General features: G+C 39.8%; 2 protein-coding genes across 3 annotated transcripts in view; one reads left to right on the plus strand and one right to left on the minus strand.

Moving 5' to 3' along the window:
- LOC146479443 (acyl-CoA synthetase short-chain family member 3, mitochondrial-like) overlaps positions 1 to 9,420 on the minus strand; it is a 17,335-nt gene extending 7,915 nt beyond the window's left edge. Inside the window, exons 1-9 of one of the 2 annotated variants that reach the window (XR_014864958.1) lie at positions 8,963 to 9,420; positions 7,722 to 7,866; positions 6,722 to 6,805; positions 6,228 to 6,332; positions 5,495 to 5,626; positions 4,381 to 4,521; positions 3,291 to 3,371; positions 2,878 to 2,973; positions 927 to 1,037 (exon numbers count right to left, since the gene is read on the minus strand). Coding sequence is in view for 1 of the 2 variants with exons in the window: in XM_085111088.1 (XP_084967214.1) it covers positions 927 to 1,037; positions 2,878 to 2,973; positions 3,291 to 3,371; positions 4,381 to 4,521; positions 5,495 to 5,626; positions 6,228 to 6,332; positions 6,722 to 6,805; positions 7,722 to 7,866; positions 8,963 to 9,276 (1,209 nt within the window). In the remaining variant the exon portion in view is untranslated. The remainder of the gene's footprint in view (positions 1 to 926; positions 1,038 to 2,877; positions 2,974 to 3,290; positions 3,372 to 4,380; positions 4,522 to 5,494; positions 5,627 to 6,227; positions 6,333 to 6,721; positions 6,806 to 7,721; positions 7,867 to 8,962) is intronic. The other variant, XM_085111088.1, reaches the window with a different exon arrangement.
- LOC146479444 (uncharacterized) lies at positions 1,773 to 4,525 on the plus strand. The gene is made up of 4 exons (XM_085111091.1): positions 1,773 to 1,924; positions 1,999 to 2,286; positions 2,447 to 2,574; positions 4,386 to 4,525. The coding sequence occupies exons 1-4, from the start codon at positions 1,880 to 1,882 to the stop codon at positions 4,432 to 4,434; spliced, it is 510 nt and encodes a 169-aa protein (XP_084967217.1). The 5' UTR covers positions 1,773 to 1,879; the 3' UTR covers positions 4,435 to 4,525.
- Positions 9,421 to 24,168: the final 14,748 nt, after the last annotated feature.

Raw genomic sequence — 24,168 nt, forward strand, 5'->3', positions numbered from 1 at the left:
CAGTATCGATTAGTAAAACAGTACAATAGGGAAATTTTAGGGAGCTTTAGTAAAGACGACAGCAACGACAACGAAAACGTCACTTGAAAATATATGTTCACGCTACTTGTACTACCTCGTGATTATTCCAATTCGTTCAACTTGTACAATGTGGCCGAACTATGCGGAAACTAAATTGATAGGAACTGCGTTCAAGTAAGGAAGAAGCATGAAAAATTCACCGTCGTGTGCTCACGTTCTCCACAAAACCTTGAATTTAGTAATTTCACGTTGTTGTTTTGCTGATGACGGCAAAGAAATGTACCAAAACGTATAAGGCAAGTGCAGAGCGATTGTTTCTGCTCATTATCCTATTGTTTTGTAGCCTTCTCGTTGCCGTCGCCGTCGCCGCTGCTAAAGCTCCCTTTTAGCAACGACGACGGCGACGGCAGCGAAAACGTCACTATTAAAACGAATTCGCGTTTTTTTAAAACGTCGTCGCAATTATTCCAACTTGCTTTAAATGTCAAATGTGTAGGTGAAATTTTCTGGAGATGAATTCTTGGAGACCGCACCCAAGTTTAGAAAGAGAAAGAAAAATTCTTCGTGGTATGTTTACGTCCTCCATGAAACGTCCCATCAGGAAATTTCCCGAGGGATTTCACGTCCTAGTCGTGTAATGACGTACAGAGTTCTCCTATGGCTTTTCTGACGCTCTCGTTGCCGTCGCCGTCGTCGTTGCGTTGTGTGCGAGTACGACTTTGTGAATCCAGTTCGCATACTTTAGATAATCACTTTCCAAACCAAATTTTGTTTCTAGAGTCTCCTAATCCGCAGGTAAGCAATAATAAGGAGTGAGAGTTATAACCAACTGACTGCATTAAACTCTGGAAGTCGTACTTGTACTTAAATCTAATTAGGAGCAGTCGTCAGTTGTCTTTGCTTACCTCGGCTCTGATAATTCTGATGGCTGTTGGAGCAGTGAACATGCTCACTACTTTGTGTTGTTCGATGACTCGGAAAAATGCGCCTGCATCTGGAGTTCCCACTGGTTTACCCTAAAAATGCAGAGAAGAAGTGCTTATTGTCACCTACTGGACAAGTGACGCTGGGAAAATATACTGATAAATTTGAGAGGTAGTTACAGCAGAGCCGTTTAAATCTGGTCCAAGGAAAAAAGAAATTTGGTGCAAGGATCAAAACTTAATTTCGTGAACTTTTTTGGTTGTTGAAAGTATATTAGTGCTGTAAATATTCTCACTAAAGAGTTTCCAGAAAGGACAAAGGAGAACAGTTAAAAACCGCCGGCTTTAATTCAGAAAAAAATCGAACCAGCCAAATAAAAGTCTTAATTTAACTAAGGTTGGGTTCCATTGACCGCATTCCGGAGTAACAATAAGCGGAATAGTTGTTAAATTTCTCTTTTTAAGGAATTTGGAAAGCCATTTCTGAAAACATTTACTGACAAGAGCCATTTCGTACGTACTCCAGTAACTCCAAAAACCTCTTATGAGGGATTTCTTGTAATCGTTGTATGCATTCCTATCCCGGAATAAGTAGATAAGATTTCGTCCTCTTTATCCAGAGGATAAATCACTATCCAGCAGATAAAATTTTCTAGTTGGAGAACAATTTATCTGCTGCTGGATAGTGACTTGTCCGCTTTCAGCTGTACTATTCGCTCTTTGACAGAGGCTGCCTGATCTCATTTCCAGTTTCCTTTCATTTTTTCTACAGCAAGCTAGGCGGCGGGGCGGCGCGGCCGGCGCGCAGTTTTGGCGGGAAAATGATAACATTTTAAAGATCATTTTGTGTTTGACTGTAATTTTGCGGAATCGTGTCCACTACAAGACCACTAACATTCAATGTGTTGTAGGAACTACACAGAGTGAAAAGAAAAATGCGCTTTGTAAAAGGAGAGCGAAAAGAAACTTCTTTTAGAGCGGTAAGTTATTTCCTCAATATTAAATTTTGAAATGGTCCTTTTACTGAGCTAATGTTTTGTTGCTTCGCTTGCAGAGGGTCGGTCCGTCTATAAGCTCTGGAATGATGAAAAAACTGGAACCTGTTCTACATGTACAAATGAAGAAACGAAAGAGCTGTTTCCTCACACCTTTTGCATCAATTAAACCACTAAACGAACCTCAAGACGACATTAAAGCAAAACTGAAGAGTAAAACACACGACGAGTTTTGTTTTCCGTCATCGCCAGGAGAAAGGACCGCAGAAAAGGCAACAATACGGGAATCAAAGAAGGAAACGCAAGTTTTCAAGAAAGACGTAAAAAGAGCTAAAAAGATTTTGAAGGTGTGCATTCCTCATTAATAGACTGACTGACTGGCTGACTGACTGACTGACTGACTGACCAAATGACTCACGGATTCATTAACTGACAGAGTACCCCAAAGTCCACTTATGATATGACAATGATATATGCAATACTAGGATTATGTTATTTTGTTCACAGAGACATGCTAAAAGGGAAGTCTTAGAGGCCATCAGAAACACTAGAGAAAGCATTCAGTTACTCAGAAGTCAACTTCATGACGATAAGAGTATAAACAAAGATTGTAGAGAACAACAAGAAATCAGAACGTAGCCGGGAGACGCCTATTTAGATACACCTTTTCATATTGATATGCAGCTAAATCCTTTATAATTAATGGTAATGATTAAATTCATATAATGGCACTAGTGCAACATTTTTTAAAATTAGTTTGAAATAATAGGAAACAATAATAACTACACTCATCTGCATCTTGAAGCTCACAAAAACAAACTATTTCATACCTGAAACCAACAATGTCTACAGAAAAACACTTCAGTCTGTATTTGTCTATGTATTCTACAGCTTTCTGTAGCTTTTTTCTGAACAAGCATTTTTTTTTCACTACATACCTCATATAAAACTGTGGTACAACCATTCAGCAATGGAGCATAGACTATGTAAGAATGACCAACCACCCAGCCAAGATCAGATGCTGCCCACCAAACCTTAGAAAACATGATAAAATAACTTTAAGTTAATGAATGTAGCGATATTTGTGATCAAGCAAAGATGGATATTGATTTCCTATGATTGCCATTGGACTAAAGTGCAGTAAAACTCCACTGATTAATTGGACCACTTACAGCTAAGGGCATCAAATATTATCTGGACCACCGGGGGGGGGGGGGGGGGGGGAAATGAAACTTGATCAGTATTAACAGGTGGTTGAATTTAAAGGGTACTTAACATAAGAAAATGACTGACTGAGCTGTTGTTTACAGCAAAGAAAGTAAGGGTGGTCACAAGCCAACTGTATGCTCACCTCTCCAGGATTGACGCCATACAAATTCCTCATGCTCCAGTTAAGGGCTACTGCATGTCCTCCGTTATCGCGTACAATACCCTAGGAAATAAAGCAAAACACTAGACAGTTTTATTTATAAGTAAATAAATTATACAGTGGAATACCAATTTTTCAAACCTCCTAGGGAAACTGAATTTGGTAAAACAAAATTGGATGTTCCAAAAATCGCGGGTAAAAATCTAACAGAAGCAAATCCAAGGAAAACAACTGGGGGTTTCGAAAAATTGAGGGTTGAAATAATCGAGATTCCACTGTACATGAATTGTATGTTCAGTTTGGGTAAAGAGCAGTATTGTCAGTATTGTTCATGGCAGTATTATCAGTCATAAGAATAAAGGCACCCCAATTCCCAAACAACACACTCTTTTGGACCTTCAAAGCACAAGCTGCACAAATAATACTATTGCCAACTCAACAGTTAAATTTCGTACCTATCAGGTTTTAATATTAACTAACATCTGAAGGAAAAGACCAGACAATATCCTGGACATTCCTGTTTTTCTGCAGTTTGAGACTAGATTTTCTCAGGCTCAAGCACAGCACTTTTACTTACTTTCAAAAGATGGAAATTCCTGCCATTTCCTGTAATCTCTGGAATTTCAGTGGGCTTGGGATTCAAGGGAAGTAATTATTCTGAGTCCAACATTATGACAGAGATAAAAATTTATTCACTCACTTTACACATGCCCAGATATCTTCATTTGTTATTTAACAATAATTGGTCCTCCAGGATATGATGCTCTAATATTTTATCCACTGCTTTGTATTATGATTATGGGCAAGATTTTCATTTTTATCACAAAACGAAGTACAAAGCAGTGGAAAAACATTGGAGCACGTTTTCTGGAGAAACTCAAGGCCACATGCAAAAACTCTGGTGAATCTGAGCTAGAACAACAAAAAGCAACCTGAAATTCAACATAAGTTGATTATGCACTGAGCCATTCATTTAATACTTTTAGGCCGGCCTGTAGTCAAAACTATTGTCATGATCATGCAGTCTACTGATGGCTCAAACTGAAAACCCTTAAGGTTGTCTCTCCTTTACCTTAGGATCACCAGTGGTACCAGATGTGTAGAGAATATACAGTGGATCACTTGATTGGACTGGAACACAGTCATGTGGTTGTGCCTTCTCCATTAGTTGGTCCCAGGATATGTCCCTTCCTGGAATGATGTCACCTGAACACTGAAAAAATGCAAGAATTCACTGAGTAATGGATAGGAAGACAACCATAAGTCTGTTTTATTTAATTAATTATAATGTAACTGTTATCCTCTAAGAGTTGAAAAATATTGAGAAGAATAGCTTGGAAACTTGTAACTACATTATGATAATATGAGGTATCATAATAGACCTTTATCACTTGGCAGCCATGTTGAGTCTCAGGAGAATAAAAGCTTTGTTTTTGCACGGCAAGCCTCGCACTGAATTCGCGTCTGGCCAAGGCTTGCCTTGCAAAAACAAAGCTTTTTATTCCCCTGAGGTTCTACATGGCTGCCAAGTAAAAAAGGTCTATGTGGTCTTGTTTTTGCCAAAATCAACACTTTTTCAAACTGAAACCAAATAAGGGGCCAAAATGCATGTTATTACCACAAAAGCTGTACTGTTGAATTAATTATACTTTGCCTTCAATTTCTTTGAAAGGCTTACATGAATGACATGAGGGAATTTTTAATTAACAAATCGACGGCAGTTTTCTATGGTCTATACTCTTATAGACCATAGAATGATGTCAAAAAATGTTCAAAACTCAAGTGGAACCACGAGCCGCAGGCGAGTGGTTTCACTGCCAAGTTTTGAACATTTTATGGCGTCATTTTATGGTCTATAAGAGTATAGACCATAGAAAACTGCCGTCGATTTGTTTTTTACAATAACATGGAAAAAGTACGAGCGGAATTGGCTTTTTTTTTTCGTTGAGAAAGCGCGCGCGTTACATCTGACGTCATTTTTATTGTCTGTACTCTTATAGACAATAGCTACGAGCCAATCAGCGCGCGGGAATTTGGACAGTTATTGTAAAATTCAATTTCAAATAATTTATTATACCGATATACTGAACACTGTCCTTATGTCAAGTAAAAATTCATGGTAAAAAATTCAGTGACTTCAAATTTTAATGACAATTATAATTCTTTAAACAAAGACTCAAATTTACCTGGTCTCTTTGGTACACAACACAAGTAGAGGGCTTGTGACTTGACAACCGGATTGCTTCATCCAAAAGGGGTTTGTAATAAACCAAGCGAGTCGGTTCAAGGCCACAAGATGCAGTTACCACAACACGTGGCTAAATTAAAATAACAAGAAAATAATTTTTAACTGATTAGACTGTGTATTCCAAACCAGGCAAAGCAATTTTCCACGCCAAGGGTACGCAACTACTATTGTATAAATAGAGGATATTACACGGTGGCACAAACATATGAATTTTAGTTTTGAGTGGTAAAAACAATATTTTACAAACAAGTGCAGCGATTAAAAAATTGTTTTAACGAGAGAAAATAAAATCCATATCTTCAAGCCACCGGGTAATTTTCTTTACACAGACAATTAAATCTATCACTCGCTATTTTTTATCGACTGTTTACACAAACAACTGTGATAAAGCGGTAAATGACGTCATCGATATCTTCACTAGTGAGGATATACCACTCTGGTCCCAGGGGTAGTTTGGCATGAATTTTACAAGTGGTGTATTTTCCAGTAAAACACTCCTGTCTATATAATAATAATACAATAAAGCACTTTTTCAACCATGGCTATTTTATGGACTGCATCAATTCAAGCAGTTTCAAAAAGTCAACTGCATTCAGAAGTAAAAAGTTACGTTAATAAAGTGAATTTTACTAGCTGAAATCAAAAATACCATTTGAATATTCTTGACTTACTTCTGCATGCTCAATCCTTCTTGCTAACTCCTGAGCAGCAAAACCTCCAAACACAACAGAATGAACTGCGCCAAGTCTGGCACAGGCCAACATAGCAATCACTGCCTGAATAACAAAACGAGACAAGATACCAATAATATTAAATTTAAAATCTACCTGTTTGTTTGCTTAAACAGTAACACATAAGGGGTTCGAAACTTGTAACATACACTCACAGAAAATGAATTTTCATTTTTCCTAACTAACATATTTGGAAAAGACTATCTGAAGGTGAAAGGAAGCAGAAATTGTCCTCACATCATGGCACTTGAGCTAACAGATTGGTTGGTTTAATTCGCTGGACTTCCACTTATGAAGTTTCAAATGTGGTACTTGAGAAATTGAATATCCTCACACTTGATACAAGACCTAAAGGGGGAGTTACATGTTTCAGCCCTTTATAAGTTTCTATGTTCAACAATATTCATCTTATTTAAGATACATAGATCTTATACCTGGGGCACCATCGGCATATAAATCACAACTCTATCTCCTTTGCCAACATTTAAACTCGCCAGGGCACCAGCAAACTTTGCCACCTAAAGCCATTAAAAAACAAATTACAAAACACTTTATAATTACAAAACAAATTTTTGGACAAACTTTTTGGGCAAAAAAGACTAGCATCAATCATGCATAAAATACCTGCCAACTCTCACAGCTGCGGATCGAAAACTTCGATCTCACGCTTACAAACCAATTTCTCACACCTACAAAATGTGAGCTATTACACACTTTCCAAAAATATGTAAATATGTAATGAAACCAAAAGTCCACTTAAAATGAGTGAATGAAGATACTTTCCCCGAAATCTCTGATATTTGAAGGTCCATATGGAGCATAATCATTTCCTTGATAACTTCCGAAAATTCTGGGAACATCTTTGGAAATCTTCAGCCCTCTTTGGAAATATTTGGATACAATCGTGTTGTCTTCAAAAATCCTGGCACTCAAAAATCTCACACCCCTGTGCCAGAAAAAGTTGGCAGATATAGCATAACAGTAACTAACTTGGTAATTACATCACCATAAAGAGGTTATATTCAAAATGGCTGAAGCATTATTTGATTGAAACTTTGAATGTCCAGCTGAATGATGGAAGTCACTTGCTTTTAACGTGAAGAGTGAAATATAGACAATTGTCTGGAGGATTTTTATGTAAATCTTGATTGCGTAACTACACAGCTGAATTGGGTGCTGCTTTCAGGCATTTCTAGGTAACATCAACAGATAAAAAAACAGTAACAGTTCTTCTCTTTGCAAATGGTGGAAAGTAGAAGGCTGTGAGCTTTCAGTACCTTACAATCACAAGGATAATAACCATTTAAGGTACATGTATAAATAATATTAACATCAGTCTAGCTATTGCTAACGTCCTGGGTGGATGTTAACCAATGCATGATAACAACAACAAAAAGGCAGGGATCTGAGAATCTACTATGACAACATTCTTACCAGACGCTGTAGGTTTTGATATGAGTACATTTCTATCTTGCCAGTCAATGGACTGTCATAAATCAAGGCTGTGCGATGCCCCTTTCCATTCTTAATATGCCGGTCGAGACAATTATAGGATGTATTCATCTCACCACCAACAAACCTTAAGTCAGAAAATAGAAAAATTTAAAAAAAATAAAGTGGACTAATTTGAACTGCATGAGAAAGAGGAGATGGCACTCCAAATGGGTTCAATACCCATTTTGCTTACAACAGGCCAAGTACTGAAAACTTTCTGATACCACTGGCTTCAAAATTCTGTTATTTGGTCAACTGGCTGGCTGGCCAAGCCTATAATGTTTGTAATTGTTTTGTACGCTGTACAAGTCCTAATGTCAGCTCTTCTTAAACAGGAGGATAACCTTTAAACCTCATTTAATTATTCATTCAGACTTGATCTTTAGAGAAAAATAATTGAAATGTGCAGACAAAATGCTTCATTTCAGCAACAAAGTAATTGAACGCTGGTAATTTTTGCATCAGGACAGTTTAATTTTGGGCTTTACCTCTGTGCAAGAACCTGTAAAAAAATTACAAAGGAAATAAAATGACAAAACAATCAGGAAAGGAAAACAATAATAATAATAATAATAATAAATTATAATAATAATAATAATAATAATAATAATAATAATAATAATAATAATAATAATAATAATAATAATAAAGAAGTTTAATTCCATCATCATCGCAGTTAATCTGAATTACAATGTGGTTACAATTGTACAATTATAAGAATTACATACTGTTAATCAATCAATGAGGGACTGGGTTACAATAAGTTTCATATCAAAATTACAACACAAAGAAAAACCTGTCAGGTTCTTACACTGAGGTAAGCCCTAATTTTTTTAAAGTTGCACTTAACAAAAATACCACATGGAAAGGGCCTAGCCAAGGTCCCTTCCCCTTCCAGAGTCTGCAGCAAAATGGTTTTTCATGCCTTTAAGCATTTAATTTAAAATTTGTGAAGGCATTGAGCACTTAAAAAAAAAAATCAACTCCCCCCCCCCCTTCCCACCGCTCGAGCAAGAAAACCAAATAATAGGCAATATACAGTCGTCTTGAATATCGTTTTCTGTTGGCTAGCTGTTCTCAAGTTTATTCCCAGATCTCTTGAGTTGGCTTAAGCTCCAATCCTATACCTTTCAATTCTAAGTTCTAAGCATCACTTCATTAAACCAAAATAGACTACCCACCATTTGGTAAATGGAGGATTACTGTTGTCCATCACCCTTGTGTACGGTGAATACCAGTCGATTTCCTCCCCCAAGTTTCCCCAGAACTCTTCTGGATCTTCAATAGACTTTTTAAACACCTCATCATATTCTCGTAGCTGCCTCAAATGTTGAGGTGTGTTGTGAAAATGGCGGACCACTAGAGCCGATGTTGTGGGGAATAAATTCTGCGCTGGGACAAGTTTCTGAGCCAGATTCCACACGTCTTGTGACCAAATCTTTCCTTGCAGTCTACTGAGACGTGCTGCAGTGTTCATCACACGTAGCATGGCCATTTTGAGGTGCAATCCTTGTCGTCTGTTTTCAGCTCTGTATCAACACAAGTAGATAGCGTGACAAAGTCACGGTCACGTCTCCTGCATGCGGATGCATGGATACTCGGTACGGTACATCCTGGGACATGACTGTCTTCACGTAATTCGCTTAAAAGTGTGGAACAAGCTGAAAACCAAGGTTATGTTTAACTCGATGTTAGATAATAATATAAAGGTAAAAATACCACTAAAAACAAAAAAAAAAATATCTAGAAAGTGATAGAGTGACGTTAACTATCATGAATGTACTCTGAATCTCCGGCTAACAGTAACGTCACGAAAGGTATGTATGTATTTAAATCCTAATTACTACGTGACAGAAATCACAACGGATACATATTAAAATATAGAATGACCTTTCCGTTGTCCTAGCCTTGCAATTTTATTTTGCGTTTCTTCATTTTGAGTGACCTCTAGTACAATTATCTCTTTTCATTATTAAGGTGATCCGGAAAGAAAAAGTGCCAGGGTTTATTCCTTTGTCTCGGATGCATGGTTCCCTGCAGCCGAAGGGCAGTGCACTCCCGGGGGGGGGGGGGGGGGGGGCACTTGACCCATGTTTGGGTATAGGGGTGCCGCTGGGGGTTTGAAACCCTGACCCTGTTTAGGACGAAAATAACCTTAAATGCCTACCCTGTGTAGGACAGCGCCTTCTATTTTAAGACCCTATTTAGGACAAAGGACAACATCTAGCTCTTGTGTGACACAAGTGTGTAAGAACATTTAAAGGCCCACTGTCACTTACCGGACGTGGTGTTCCAAGCATTGAAACACGAATACCAATCACAACAGATAAAATGATACACTTCCTAGAAGTGATGGCGAAAAATCCCAAAATTTCGCATTAACAGTGGTGAACCTTAAGTGGAAACTCAATTGGCGTGAAGCATTGTTCACTAAAACAAATACAGACTAACGTCTCTGATTTCGGATTGCCAAATAAAAGACGCCGGACAGTCTTGCAACCATACCCTGTCTAGGACGGATCCAGGACAGACTCGCTTGAAATTATATACCCTGTTCAGGGCAGAGAGGCCAAAAACCATACCCTATCCAGCGGCACGTCCCCGTATAGCTCATATAGGGGAGTACCCCCCCCCCCGGGAGTGCACTACGGCTTCTAGTCTCCCGGGCCGGAGTCACGCAACGCTCCCCGTCCAAGCGGCTGCGAAGGAGACTATGCAACGATGGAAAGTCTGAAGTCTTTCGTTAGAGATGTGGCGATAGGAGGCAAAATATTTTAGGGGGATGGCCAATAGTTAATTTTTATTTTTGGCGCCCCCACCCCGGTACTTGCCAAGACCAACCCCCAACCTCGTTCCCAGGGTTTTTTCCCTGGGAACGAGGTTGAGCCTGGGCAACCTCGTTCCAAGTGAAGAGAGACCCTGAGAACGAGGTTGCTGGCCAGGCGCGGCGCAACCATGTTAAAAGTACTGCCAAGTGCTTTGATCAATCTCTTTTCCAGAAAAAAAAAAAAGTTAATCATGACATCTGCATTCTCGATTCTAGAGTCTCCTGGCTTGATGATGACTGCGCAGATTTGGGAATATATGTTGGAGCTCACATGTTGTGCGTGGGTTCTTCTGTTGTGTAAGGGACGGACCATTAGAAAAGTGATGGGGGGGGGGTGGGGAAAATACAAAAAAAAAATTCGTGCAAGCCAAAATGCCCGAAAAAAAAATTCTTGCAAGCCGAGACGGAAGAAAAAAAAATTCTTGCAGAAGGAGATTAAGGAATTATTATAGAAAATACCTTTTAGTGTTTTAATGACAGAAAATTTCTTCCAGAATGCCCCAAAATGGCCTTTTTAATGTTTTGAAAATCTAAATTTTTTTGTGGAAGTTTGTTTTGTATGAACAACAAACCAACCCCACATTTTGTGTCGTGGCTGGAATTTACCCTTACTACAACTCAGTATTTTGTTTTGTGTTTGTAACTGGTAGTAAACCCAATAATCACGAGCAATAGGTCAATTAGTTTTGAAGAAAAACGATTTTGTCAGTAAAACGCTTCCAGCATATCTGCTTATCCATAAAGCGCTTTGTAGTTTTATTCGTTGGGCCACAGAGTGCTTTATGGTTACAAAATTTAAAAAACTGAGTCATTTTCAAGAAGTCCTGTTAAACGCTTGTAGGAGCATCTAGATTGAAGGGCAAGTGTTCACTTTATTCACCACAAAATGCTTTGTGGCTCATTGTCAATACCACAAAGTGCCCTGTAGGCAAATTAAAACCGCACAAAGTGCTTTGTGATCTGGTGATCGAAAGTACCTTGTATCTTGTGAATGACTTGCTGTTTACTGAAGGATTAAGGCGGTCAATAATCGACATAGTTTTAAAATAATTTATGTTTAAAGCTTTTACTGCAAAAATCAGGATGTAGGACAAATTTGCTTTGAATATAGTACGGTGAACCCTTTCTATTAAAGACGCACATCGTCGGGACCGACTCCAACTGTCTGGCGTCTCCCACTGTGTGTCCGTTGTTTTGATAAAAGCCTTTTCAGTTTTGCTTTTACAAGCATGTCTTTAAGCGATTTTCCTTTTGTATAAGAGATTCTTCCCTTTTGATCAAAACGTGATGCTACCGCTCTGCTTAATGGTGTTTATCTTGATCGTGAGGGGGAATTCTCATATATACTGAATGGAGGGTTTCTTACTGATCATTCTGAGCCGTTAGAATCCTTGGAATCTCATCAGTTGCTGTGTATACTACTTAGACACTAATTTCGTTGTTTTTGTTTAGTTTTGACCATTATGCTGTAATTTTTAGATATTGTCTCATGGCACTCTTAATTTGCCTTTTTCAAATGTTCTTCGCTCAAGAAACGTAATTCTTATCAGAAGAATAGAGTAGAATGCTATTCTTGTTAAAAGAATGAGAATTCTTGCGACGAGAATGAATTCTTCAAGCAAGAATAGATTACATGCAAATCTTCTGGGAAGAATAGTCATGACCAGAAATCTTTTGAGAAGAATAACCAGTTCTTTTGCGAAGAACCTTTAATCTTATAAGAAGGAAACGAACCGATGGTTTTATTCACCATGACCATGCATGCCACATGTACGTTTCGAGTTTTCAGGCAGCTGCACGTGATAATAAGTGATTAACTAAATTAAAGAAGACAATTATAATATTCTCTTAATTTTATAACATATCAAATCATATCATGTCAATTATCATATAACATACATTTTTTTAACAAGCTTAATAAAATATAAAGTTAATTAAAATGTACATGCACATGCACAATATAAAATTGCAACATATTATTATAAAAATTTCTTAGAGCGTGGGTTTGAGATGAGATGTTAGATAGTTTTTGAGGTGCACAATCATCTCATTATATCTAACATCCGCACAAGTGCTCTATAGTAATAGTTTTATTAAAAGCAAACACGAAATGTTGCTTAATCTGGCTCGCACTTTTTTTCTTGCTGGGGCATACGTTGGCCATTTTTGCGGAGCATGTACAATAGTTCATAGACCATGGCAGCTAAGGCAATCGGTACTCTGGAATTGCTTTATACAATTATATATGATACAACGAAAAAGAATGGCAAAAGTATGTTCTAATAAAATTCAGTCCTTCAAAGTTAATTTAGGGAACATAGTTGGGCGACTATAACTGAAACGTATAAGAAGAAACAGAGATCTGGATAACCTGGAATAGCCTTTTCACGGTTATTTGTATTTTCACGGCTCATTTGTATTACAATGAAATCTCACATATATACGTGAGGCAATTTCGGGCTATTTTGTAGTTTTAGCCCAAAATTGCCTCGCATCCACGTTGGATAATTAACATTGTAATGCAAATGAAAAACTCAACCGTGAAGAGGGCTATTGAAATAGATTATTGACATTTTATTTTTATAGTGGTGGGGCGTTACATGATGGCACTGTTATTCAGTTTATAGAAATGGCTAACACATACACATACGTATTAAGAAAATGACTTATGTATAATTAAGAGTACACTTATTTGTCCATGTCACTTATGGGTTAAAGGTAATCATTCCAAGCCCACAAAGTACAACTTTTTTAAAAAATCCTTTAGTTAAAGTTTTTTTTTCTGGAAAACAACAACAAAAAAAAAAATTCGTGCAGAGGGTATCAACCGAAAAAAAAATTCCTGCACAAGCACTGAGCGAAAAAAAAAATTCCTGCAAACTGAAAATCCCCCACCCCCCCCATCACTTTTCTAATGGTCCGTCCCTAACTTCAACATATATATATTATTTATTTATTTTATTTATACTGGAAATCTGGTTTAGCATAACCAGTTTAAAAAGAGTCCTGGTTAAATAGGAAATAAACAAATAACAGAAAATCAATACAAAATAGCACACTAATATAATGCATAGAGACGCACTACTGTTAATGGGATTGGCCGTACAGAAGCGCTCAGGCGCGGATCCAGGATTTTGAAATGGGGGGTGAATTTTTGTAATAATGTAATAGAACCAAAGCCTGGTTGAGGTGTTTGAGGTCTGTGCAGCCACGAGCTCTTAAGGAGCTTATTAACAACAAAGAAATTATTCTCAAAAAAGCAGATACAGGCACAACAACCGTCGTTATGAACAGAGAAAACAAAATAAATGAGGGACAGAAACAATTGGATGATAGAAATAAATATCAGCCACTAGACGAACCAATGGTTAGAGACACATCCCAGAGAGTTAAACACCTCACTAATGCCCTTCTCTAAGCAGGGTGCATAGACGAAATGACGGTTAAATGGTTTAACCTAACACCAAATCCGCCTCGAATCCCAGTGTTTTATACCCTCACAAAAATTCACAAACCGACATTAGTCGAAAGACCTATCATATCTGGGTGTGATGGCCCAACAGAACGCCTATCATCATTCGTAGACAAACTACTTCAGCCAGTAGCACAAATACAGGACTCGTATCTTAAAGATACGACACATTTCATAAGGTTTATTGAAAGCACTAGGGTGCCTAGAAACGCTTTTCTAGTCTCAATGGATGTCACTAGCCTTTACACGAATATCCCACAGGAGAAAGGAATCACTATAGTATGCAACGCATACGAGAACTTTCATGCCAATAACCTTCCTATAGCTACAAATTTCCTCAGAGAAATGCTCAGCCTTATACTAAAGGAGAACTCCATCAAATTTAACAGGAAAGACTATCTCCAAACACACGGAACCGCCATGGGTACTAAAATGGCGGTAGCTTTTGCCAACATCTTCATGGCATCTATAGAAAAGGAGATCTTAAGGCAGAGCATTAACAAACCAATAACGTGGAAAAGATTCGTTGACGATGTATTTTGCTTGTGGGATACAAACAAAGAAGAAATAGAACATTTCATTGAGCAAGCAAATTCGTACCACCCTACCATACAGCTTACCATAAAGTTTACCTCTGAAGTCTCACAATTAGAAACAATTGGATACAGCAGTCTATAAGGGAGAGAAATTCGAGAAAGAATCGATTCTCGACGTGCGCACACATTACAAACCTACTGAAACATTTCAGTACACAAACTATAACAGTTGCCCAGCAGGCGTCAAAAAAGGCTTCGTTAAAGGAGAAGCTCTTAGACTTCTGAGGACAAACTCTTCTAAAGTAGTGTTTGGGGAAAACATTAAAAACTTTAAAACACGCCTGGTATCGATAGGTTTTCCTAGTAACCTGGTGGACAAAATCCTATCCGAGGTTAACTTCGCAGAAAGGAAGAACGCTCTTACACAAAAACAGAAAGCGCACAAGAAAATTCTACCCTTCGTGACACAATTTCAACCATCACTGCCATGTTCGAAAAATATTCTAATGGACAAATGGCATTTAGTACAAAACCAGCCGCTACTAAGGAAGATATACAAGGAACCTCCCTTGATCTCTTAAAGAAAAGGGAAATCGCTTAAAGACATGCTTGTTAAAGCAAAACTATAAAGGCTTTTATCAACACAATGGGCACACAGCGGGAGCCATGCAGGTCTGTCAACCCCATTTAAACGTGCTTTAAACTCTGAAAATAGTTTAATAAATAATATATATAATACATTTTCATTCTACTTTACCGTGCTCTACTAGCTTTAGCAGGCTCAAAATGAATAAATTGATTGGTAGAACCAGTCATCGCTTATGCACCTTCTCCACCTCAATCAGAGAAATCAGAGAAATCAAATATTATTTCAATATTTGAGGGATAAGAAAAAAAAAAAGAAAGAGGGGGGCTCAGAAAAAGGGGGGTGAAAATTCACCCATTTCACCTCCCCTGGATCCGCGCCTGGCGCTTGAAGTGGCCTTTTTCTTGTGTTTCGCCAGGGATTTGAACATACTAAAGTCAGTTGCTGATCTAATATTACGCGGGAAAGAATTGAAAGCACGCGCACCATTAATCCTGAAGCTTCCCTGGTACTTTGTTGTTTTAGCTTGGGGCAGTCGTAACTGGTCACGATGCCTGGTGTAATAGGCATGGATTTGGTGAGCATGCTTAAACTCCGTCAGCAGGTAAGCAGGCGCCATTCCGTGGATACATTTATACACGAGCACACATTTAAGGTAGTCTCGGCGTGCTTGCAGATCGGGCCAACTGAATACGGTGAGCAGTTCGTCGGACCCAACAAAACGGCCCTCGATATACATGCAGCACGGCGATTAAGCTTATCTAGGTATGATTTTCTACTCAGGCCACAGCTATCCCAGACGACCGTGCAATAGTCGAACAAGGGCAGCACCATCGCGTTATATAATGTAAGACATAAAGATTTTGGTAATACCTTTCGAGCGCGGCCCAGTAAGGCTAATCTAGAAGAAATCTTTTCCCCCGTAGAGCTGATATGCTCTTTCCAAGACTGACCAGTTTGATCCATAAGGACGACAAGATATTTAAAAGTATCCCCTTTTTCTAAACTGCTGCTGTCTGCCGTGACCTAGAAACTCTCAGAGACTGTGTTAAGCAGCTAGAGGGTGCCTATTAGCATTATTTTAGTTTTAAAAATATTAAGATTCAAAAAGTTGGAGCGGAACAAACATACTTTGGGATAGGTTTTGTGCCTCCCGTGGGACCAGAATCATAGAACGTCCTCTGACGGGGGTTAAGTGGGCCAACCAAAAAAGTGCACTTTTCGTTAGGTCGCCAATTTCTAACAAAAATGTGTCCCAATCAAGTTTTTTTGGACGCTCTTTCGAACGGCAACATCCCTGATTGAAAATGGCGACCTACCAAAATCGTCACTTTGCTTCCCCGTCCATATAGGGGTGAGTATTTGACTTTGCCCTCGTCAGAGTCAAGTAAAAACATTGAAAATGGAATCAGCATGCAAGAAAACATACTTTGGGATAGGTTTTGTGCCTCTCGTGGGACCAGAATCATAGAACGTCTTCTGAGGGGGGTAGGGTAGGCCTGCCAAAAAAGTGCACTTTTGGTTAGGTCGCCAATTTCTAACAAAAATGTGTCCCAATCAAGTTTTTTTGAACGCTCTTTCGAAAGGCAACATTCCTGATTGAAAATGGCGACCTACCAAAATCGTCACTTTGCTTTCCCGTCCATATAGGGGTGAGTATTTGACTTTGCCCTCGTCAGAGTCAAGTAAAAACATTGAAAATGGAATCAGCATGCAAGAAAACATACTTTGGGATAGGTTTTGTGCCTCTCGTGGGACCAGAATCATAGAACGTCTTCTGAGGGGGGTAGGGTAGGCCTGCCAAAAAAGTGTACTTCTGGTTAGGACGCCAATTTCTAACAAAAATGTGTCCCAATCAAGTTTTTTTAAACGCTCTTTCGAAAGGCAACATTCCTGATTGAAAATGGCGACCTACCAAAATCGTAACTTTGCTTTCCCGTCCATATAGGGGTGAGTATTTGACTTTGCCCTCGTCAGAGTCAAGTAAAAACATTGAAAATGGAATCAGCATGCAAGAAAACATACTTTGGGATAGGTTTTGTGCCTCTCGTGGGACCAGAATCATAGAACGTCTTCTGAGGGGGGTAGGGTAGGCCTGCCAAGAAAGTGCACTTTTGGTTAGGTCGCCAATTTCTAACAAAAATGTGTCCCAATCAAGTTTTTTTGAACGCTCTTTCGAAAGGCAACATTCCTGATTGAAAATGGCGACCTACCAAAATCGTCACTTTGCTTTCCCGTCCGAATAAGGGGTGATTATTTGACTTTGCTCTCGTCAGAGTCAAGTAAAAACATTGAAAATGGAATCAGCATGCAAGAAAACATACTTTGGGATAGGTTTTGTGCCTCTCGTGGGACCAGAATCATAGAACGTCTTCTGAGGGGGGTAGGGTGAGCCTGCCAAAAAAGTGTACTTCTGGTTAGGTCGCCAATTTCTAACAAAAATGTGTCCCAATCAAGTTTTTTTGGACGCTCTTTCGAACGGCAACATCCCTGATTGAAAATGGCGACCTACCAAAATCGTCACTTTGCTTCCCCGTCCATATAGGGGTGAGTATTTGACTTTGCCCTCGTCAGAGTCAAGTAAAAACATTGAAAATGGAATCAGCATGCAAGAAAACATACTTTGGGATAGGTTTTGTGCCTCTCGTGGGACCAGAATCATAGAACGTCTTCTGAGGGGGGTAGAGTAGGCCTGCCAAAAAAGTGCACTTTTGGTTAGGTCGCCAATTTCTAACAAAAATGTGTCCCAATCAAGTTTTTTTGAACGCTCTTTCGAAAGGCAACATTCCTGATTGAAAATGGCGACCTACCAAAATCGTCACTTTGCTTTCCCGTCCATATAGTGGTGAGTATTTGACTTTGCCCTCGTCAGAGTCAAGTAAAAACATTGAAAATGGAATCAGCATGCAAGAAAACATACTTTGGGATAGGTTTTGTGCCTCTCGTGGGACCAGAATCATAGAACGTCTTCTGAGGGGGGTAGGGTGAGCCTGCCAAAAAAGTGTACTTCTGGTTAGCACGCCAATTTCTAACAAAAATGTGTCCCAATCAAGTTTTTTTAAACGCTCTTTCGAAAGGCAACATTCCTGATTGAAAATGGCGACCTACCAAAATCGTCACTTTGCTTTCCCGTCCATATAGGGGTGAGTATTTGACTTTGCCCTCGTCAGAGTCAAGTAAAATCATTGAAAATGGAATCAGCATGCAAGAAAACATACTTTGGGATAGGTTTTGTGCCTCTCGTGGGACCAGAATCATAGAACGTCTTCTGAGAGGGGTAGGGTAGGCCTGCCAAAAAAGTGCACTTTTGGTTAGGTCGCCAATTTCTAACAAAAATGTGTCCCAATCAAGTTTTTTTGAACGCTCTTTCGAAAGGCAACATTCCTTATTGAAAATGGCGACCTACCAAAATCATCACTTTGCTTTCCCGTCCATATAGGGGTGAGTATTTGACTTTGCCTTCGTCAGAGTCAAGTAAAAACATTGAAAATGGAATCAGCATGCAAGAAAACATACTTTGGGATAGGTTTTGTGCCTCTCGTGGGACCAGAATCATAGAACGTCTTCTGAGGGGGGTAGGGTAGGCCTGCCAAAAAAGTGCACTTTTGGCTGGGTGGACAATTTCTAACAAAAATGTGTCCCAATCAAGTTTTTTTGAACGCTCTTTCGAAAGGCAACATTCCTGATTGAAAATGGCGACCTACCAAAATCGTCACTTTGCTTTCCCGTCCATATAGGGGTGAGTATTTGACTTTGCCTTCGTCAGGGTCAAGTAAAAACATTGAAAATGGAATCAGCATGCAAGAAAACATACTTTGGGATAGGTTTTGTGCCTCTCGTGGGACCAGAATCATAGAACGTCTTCTGAGGGGGGTAGGGTAGGCCTGCCAAAAAAGTGCACTTTTGGTTAGGTCGCCAATTTCTAACAAAAATGTGTCCCAATCAAGTTTTTTTGAACGCTCTTTCGAAAGGCAACATTCCTGATTGAAAATGGCGACCTACCAAAATCGTCACTTTGCTTTCCCGTCCATATAGGGGTGAGTATTTGACTTTGCCCTCGTCAGAGTCAAGTAAAAACATTGAAATTGGAATCAGCATGCAAGAAAACATACTTTGGGATAGGTTTTGTGCCTCTCGTGGGACCAGAATCATAGAACGTCTTCTGAGGGGGGTAGGGTAGGCCTGCCAAAAAAGTGCACTTTTGGTTAGGTCGCCAATTTCTAACAAAAATGTGTCCCAATCAAGTTTATTTGAACGCTCTTTCGAAAGGCAACGTTCCTGATTGAAAATGGCGACCTACCAAAATCGTCACTTTGCTTTCCCGTCCATATAGGGGTGAGTATTTGACTTTGCCCTCGTCAGAGTCAAGTAAAAACATTGAAAATGGAATCAGCATGCAAGAAAACATACTTTGGGATAGGTTTTGTGCCTCTCGTGGGACCAGAATCATAGAACGTCTTCTGAGGGGGGTAGGGTAGGCCTGCCAAAAAAGTGCACTTTTGGTTAGGTCGCCAATTTCTAACAAAAATGTGTCCCAATCAAGTTTTTTTGAACGCTCTTTCGAAAGGCAACATTCCTGATTGAAAATGGCGACCTACCAAAATCGTCACTTTGCTTTCCCGTCCATATAGGGGTGAGTATTTGACTTTGCCTTCGTCAGAGTCAAGTAAAAACATTGAAAATGGAATCAGCATGCAAGAAAACATACTTTGGGATAGGTTTTGTGCCTCTCGTGGGACCAGAATCATAGAACGTCTTCTGAGGGGGGTAGGGTAGGCCTGCCAAAAAAGTGCACTTTTGGTTAGGTCGCCAATTTCTAACAAAAATGTGTCCCAATCAAGTTTTTTTGAACGCTCTTTCGAAAGGCAACATTCCTGATTGAAAATGGCGACCTACCAAAATCGTCACTTTGCTTTCCCGTCCATATAGGGGTGAGTATTTGACTTTGCCTTCGTCAGAGTCAAGTAAAAACATTGAAAATGGAATCAGCATGCAAGAAAACATACTTTGGGATAGGTTTTGAGCCTCTCGTGGGACCAGAATCATAGAACGTCTTCTGAGGGGGGTAGGGTAGGCCTGCCAAAAAAGTGCACTTTTGGTTAGGTCGCCAATTTCTAACAAAAATGTGTCCCAATCAAGTTTTTTTGAACGCTCTTTCGAAAGGCAACATTCCTGATTGAAAATGGCGACCTACCAAAATCGTCACTTTGCTTTCCCGTCCATATAGGGGTGAGTATTTGACTTTGCCTTCGTCAGGGTCAAGTAAAAACATTGAAAATGGAATCAGCATGCAAGAAAACATACTTTGGGATAGGTTTTGAGCCTCTCGTGGGACCAGAATCATAGAACGTCTTCTGAGGGGGGTAGGGTAGGCCTGCCAAAAAAGTGCACTTTTGGTTAGGTCGCCAATTTCTAACCAAAATGTGTCCCAATCAAGTTTTTTTGAACGCTCTTTCGAAAGGCAACATTCCTGATTGAAAATGGCGACCTACCAAAATCGTCACTTTGCTTTCCCGTCCATATAGGGGTGAGTATTTGACTTTGCCTTCGTCAGAGTCAAGTAAAAACATTGAAAATGGAATCAGCATGCAAGAAAACATACTTTGGGATAGGTTTTGTGCCTCTCGTGGGACCAGAATCATAGAACGTCTTCTGAGGGGGGTAGGGTAGGCCTGCCAAAAAAGTGCACTTTTGGTTAGGTCGCCAATTTCTAACAAAAATGTGTCCCAATCAAGTTTTTTTGAACGCTCTTTCGAAAGGCAACATTCCTGATTGAAAATGGCGACCTACCAAAATCGTCACTTTGCTTTCCCGTCCATATAGGGGTGAGTATTTGACTTTGCCTTCGTCAGAGTCAAGTAAAAACATTGAAAATGGAATCAGCATGCAAGAAAACATACTTTGGGATAGGTTTTGAGCCTCTCCTTGGACCAGAATCATAGAACGTCTTCTGAGGGGGGTAGGGTAGGCCTGCCAAAAAAGTGCACTTTTGGTTAGGTCGCCAATTTCTAACAAAAATGTGTCCCAATCAAGTTTTTTTGAACGCTCTTTCGAAAGGCAATATTCCTGATTGAAAATGGCGACCTACCAAAATCGTCACTTTGCTTTCCCGTCCATATAGGGGTGAGTATTTGACTTTGCCTTCGTCAGAGTCAAGTAAAAACATTGAAAATGGAATCAGCATGCAAGAAAACATACTTTGGGATAGGTTTTGTGCCTCTCGTGGGACCAGAATCATAGAACGTCTTCTGAGGGGGGTAGGGTAGGCCTGCCAAAAAAGTGCACTTTTGGTTAGGTCGCCAATTTCTAACAAAAATGTGTCCCAATCAAGTTTTTTTGAACGCTCTTTCGAAAGGCAACATTCCTGATTGAAAATGGCGACCTACCAAAATCGTCACTTTGCTTTCCCGTCCATATAGGGGTGAGTATTTGACTTTGCCTTCGTCAGAGTCAAGTAAAAACATTGAAAATGGAATCAGCATGCAAGAAAACATACTTTGGGATAGGTTTTGTGCCTCTCGTGGGACCAGAATCATAGAACGTCTTCTGAGGGGGGTAGGGTAGGCCTGCCAAAAAAGTGCACTTTTGGTTAGGTCGCCAATTTCTAACAAAAATGTGTCCCAATCAAGTTTTTTTGAACGCTCTTTCGAAAGGCAACATTCCTGATTGAAAATGGCGACCTACCAAAATCGTCACTTTGCTTTCCCGTCCATATAGGGGTGAGTATTTGACTTTGCCTTCGTCAGAGTCAAGTAAAAACATTGAAAATGGAATCAGCATGCATGAAAACATACTTTGGGATAGGTTTTGTGCCTCTCGTGGGACCAGAATCATAGAACGTCTTCTGAGGGGGGTAGGGTAGGCCTGCCAAAAAAGTGCACTTTTGGCTGGGTGGACAATTTCTAACAAAAATGTGTCCCAATCAAGTTTTTTTGAACGCTCTTTCGAAAGGCAACATTCCTGATTGAAAATGGCGACCTACCAAAATCGTCACTTTGCTTTCCCGTCCATATAGGGGTGAGTATTTGACTTTGCCTTCGTCAGGGTCAAGTAAAAACATTGAAAATGGAATCAGCATGCAAGAAAACATACTTTGGGATAGGTTTTGTGCCTCTCGTGGGACCAGAATCATAGAACGTCTTCTGAGGGGGGTAGGGTAGGCCTGCCAAAAAAGTGCACTTTTGGTTAGGTCGCCAATTTCTAACAAAAATGTGTCCCAATCAAGTTTTTTTGAACGCTCTTTCGAAAGGCAACATTCCTGATTGAAAATGGCGACCTACCAAAATCGTCACTTTGCTTTCCCGTCCATATAGGGGTGAGTATTTGACTTTGCCTTCGTCAGAGTCAAGTAAAAACATTGAAAATGGAATCAGCATGCAAGAAAACATACTTTGGGATAGGTTTTGTGCCTCTCGTGGGACCAGAATCATAGAACGTCTTCTGAGGGGGGTAGGGTAGGCCTGCCAAAAAAGTGCACTTTTGGTTAGGTCGCCAATTTCTAACAAAAATGTGTCCCAATCAAGTTTTTTTGAACGCTCTTTCGAAAGGCAACATTCCTGATTGAAAATGGCGACCTACCAAAATCGTCACTTTGCTTTCCCGTCCATATAGGGGTGAGTATTTGACTTTGCCTTCGTCAGAGTCAAGTAAAAACATTGAAAATGGAATCAGCATGCAAGAAAACATACTTTGGGATAGGTTTTGTGCCTCTCGTGGGACCAGAATCATAGAACGTCTTCTGAGGGGGGTAGGGTAGGCCTGCCAAAAAAGTGCACTTTTGGTTAGGTCGCCAATTTCTAACAAAAATGTGTCCCAATCAAGTTTTTTTGAACGCTCTTTCGAAAGGCAACATTCCTGATTGAAAATGGCGACCTACCAAAATCGTCGCTTTGCTTTCCCGTCCATATAGGGGTGAGTATTTGACTTTGCCTTCGTCAGAGTCAAGTAAAAACATTGAAAATGGAATCAGCATGCAAGAAAACATACTTTGGGATAGGTTTTGTGCCTCTCGTGGGACCAGAATCATAGAACGTCTTCTGAGGGGGGTAGGGTAGGCCTGCCAAAAAAGTGCACTTTTGGTTAGGTCGCCAATTTCTAACAAAAATGTGTCCCAATCAAGTTTTTTTGAACGCTCTTTCGAAAGGCAACATTCCTGATTGAAAATGGCGACCTACCAAAATCGTCACTTTGCTTTCCCGTCCATATAGGGGTGAGTATTTGACTTTGCCTTCGTCAGAGTCAAGTAAAAACATTGAAAATGGAATCAGCATGCAAGAAAACATACTTTGGGATAGGTTTTGTGCCTCTCGTGGGACCAGAATCATAGAACGTCTTCTGAGGGGGGTAGGATAGGACCTGCCAAAAAAGTGCACTTTTGGTTAGGTCGCCAATTTCTAACAAAAATGTGTCCCAATCAAGTTTTTTTGAACGCTCTTTCGAAAGGCAACATTCCTGATTGAAAATGGCGACCTACCAAAATCGTCACTTTGCTTTCCCGTCCATATAGGGGTGAGTATTTGACTTTGCCTTCGTCAGAGTCAAGTAAAAACATTGGAAATGGAATCAGCATGCAAGAAAACATACTTTGGGATAGGTTTTGTGCCTCTCGTGGGACCAGAATCATAGAACGTCTTCTGAGGGGGGTAGGGTAGGCCTGCCAAAAAAGTGCACTTTTGGTTAGGTCGCCAATTTCTAACAAAAATGTGTCCCAATCAAGTTTTTTTGAACGCTCTTTCGAAAGGCAACATTCCTGATTGAAAATGGCGACCTACCAAAATCGTCACTTTGCTTTCCCGTCCATATAGGGGTGAGTATTTGACTTTGCCTTCGTCAGAGTCAAGTAAAAACATTGAAAATGGAATCAGCATGCAAGAAAACATACTTTGGGATAGGTTTTGTGCCTCTCGTGGGACCAGAATCATAGAACGTCTTCTGAGGGGGGTAGGGTAGGCCTGCCAAAAAAGTGC

The sequence above is a fragment of the Pavona decussata genome, unplaced genomic scaffold (assembly GCF_977016875.1).
Source record: "Pavona decussata unplaced genomic scaffold, jaPavDecu1.1 SCAFFOLD_59, whole genome shotgun sequence".
In the NCBI taxonomy this organism is placed as follows: Eukaryota; Metazoa; Cnidaria; class Anthozoa; order Scleractinia; family Agariciidae; genus Pavona; species Pavona decussata.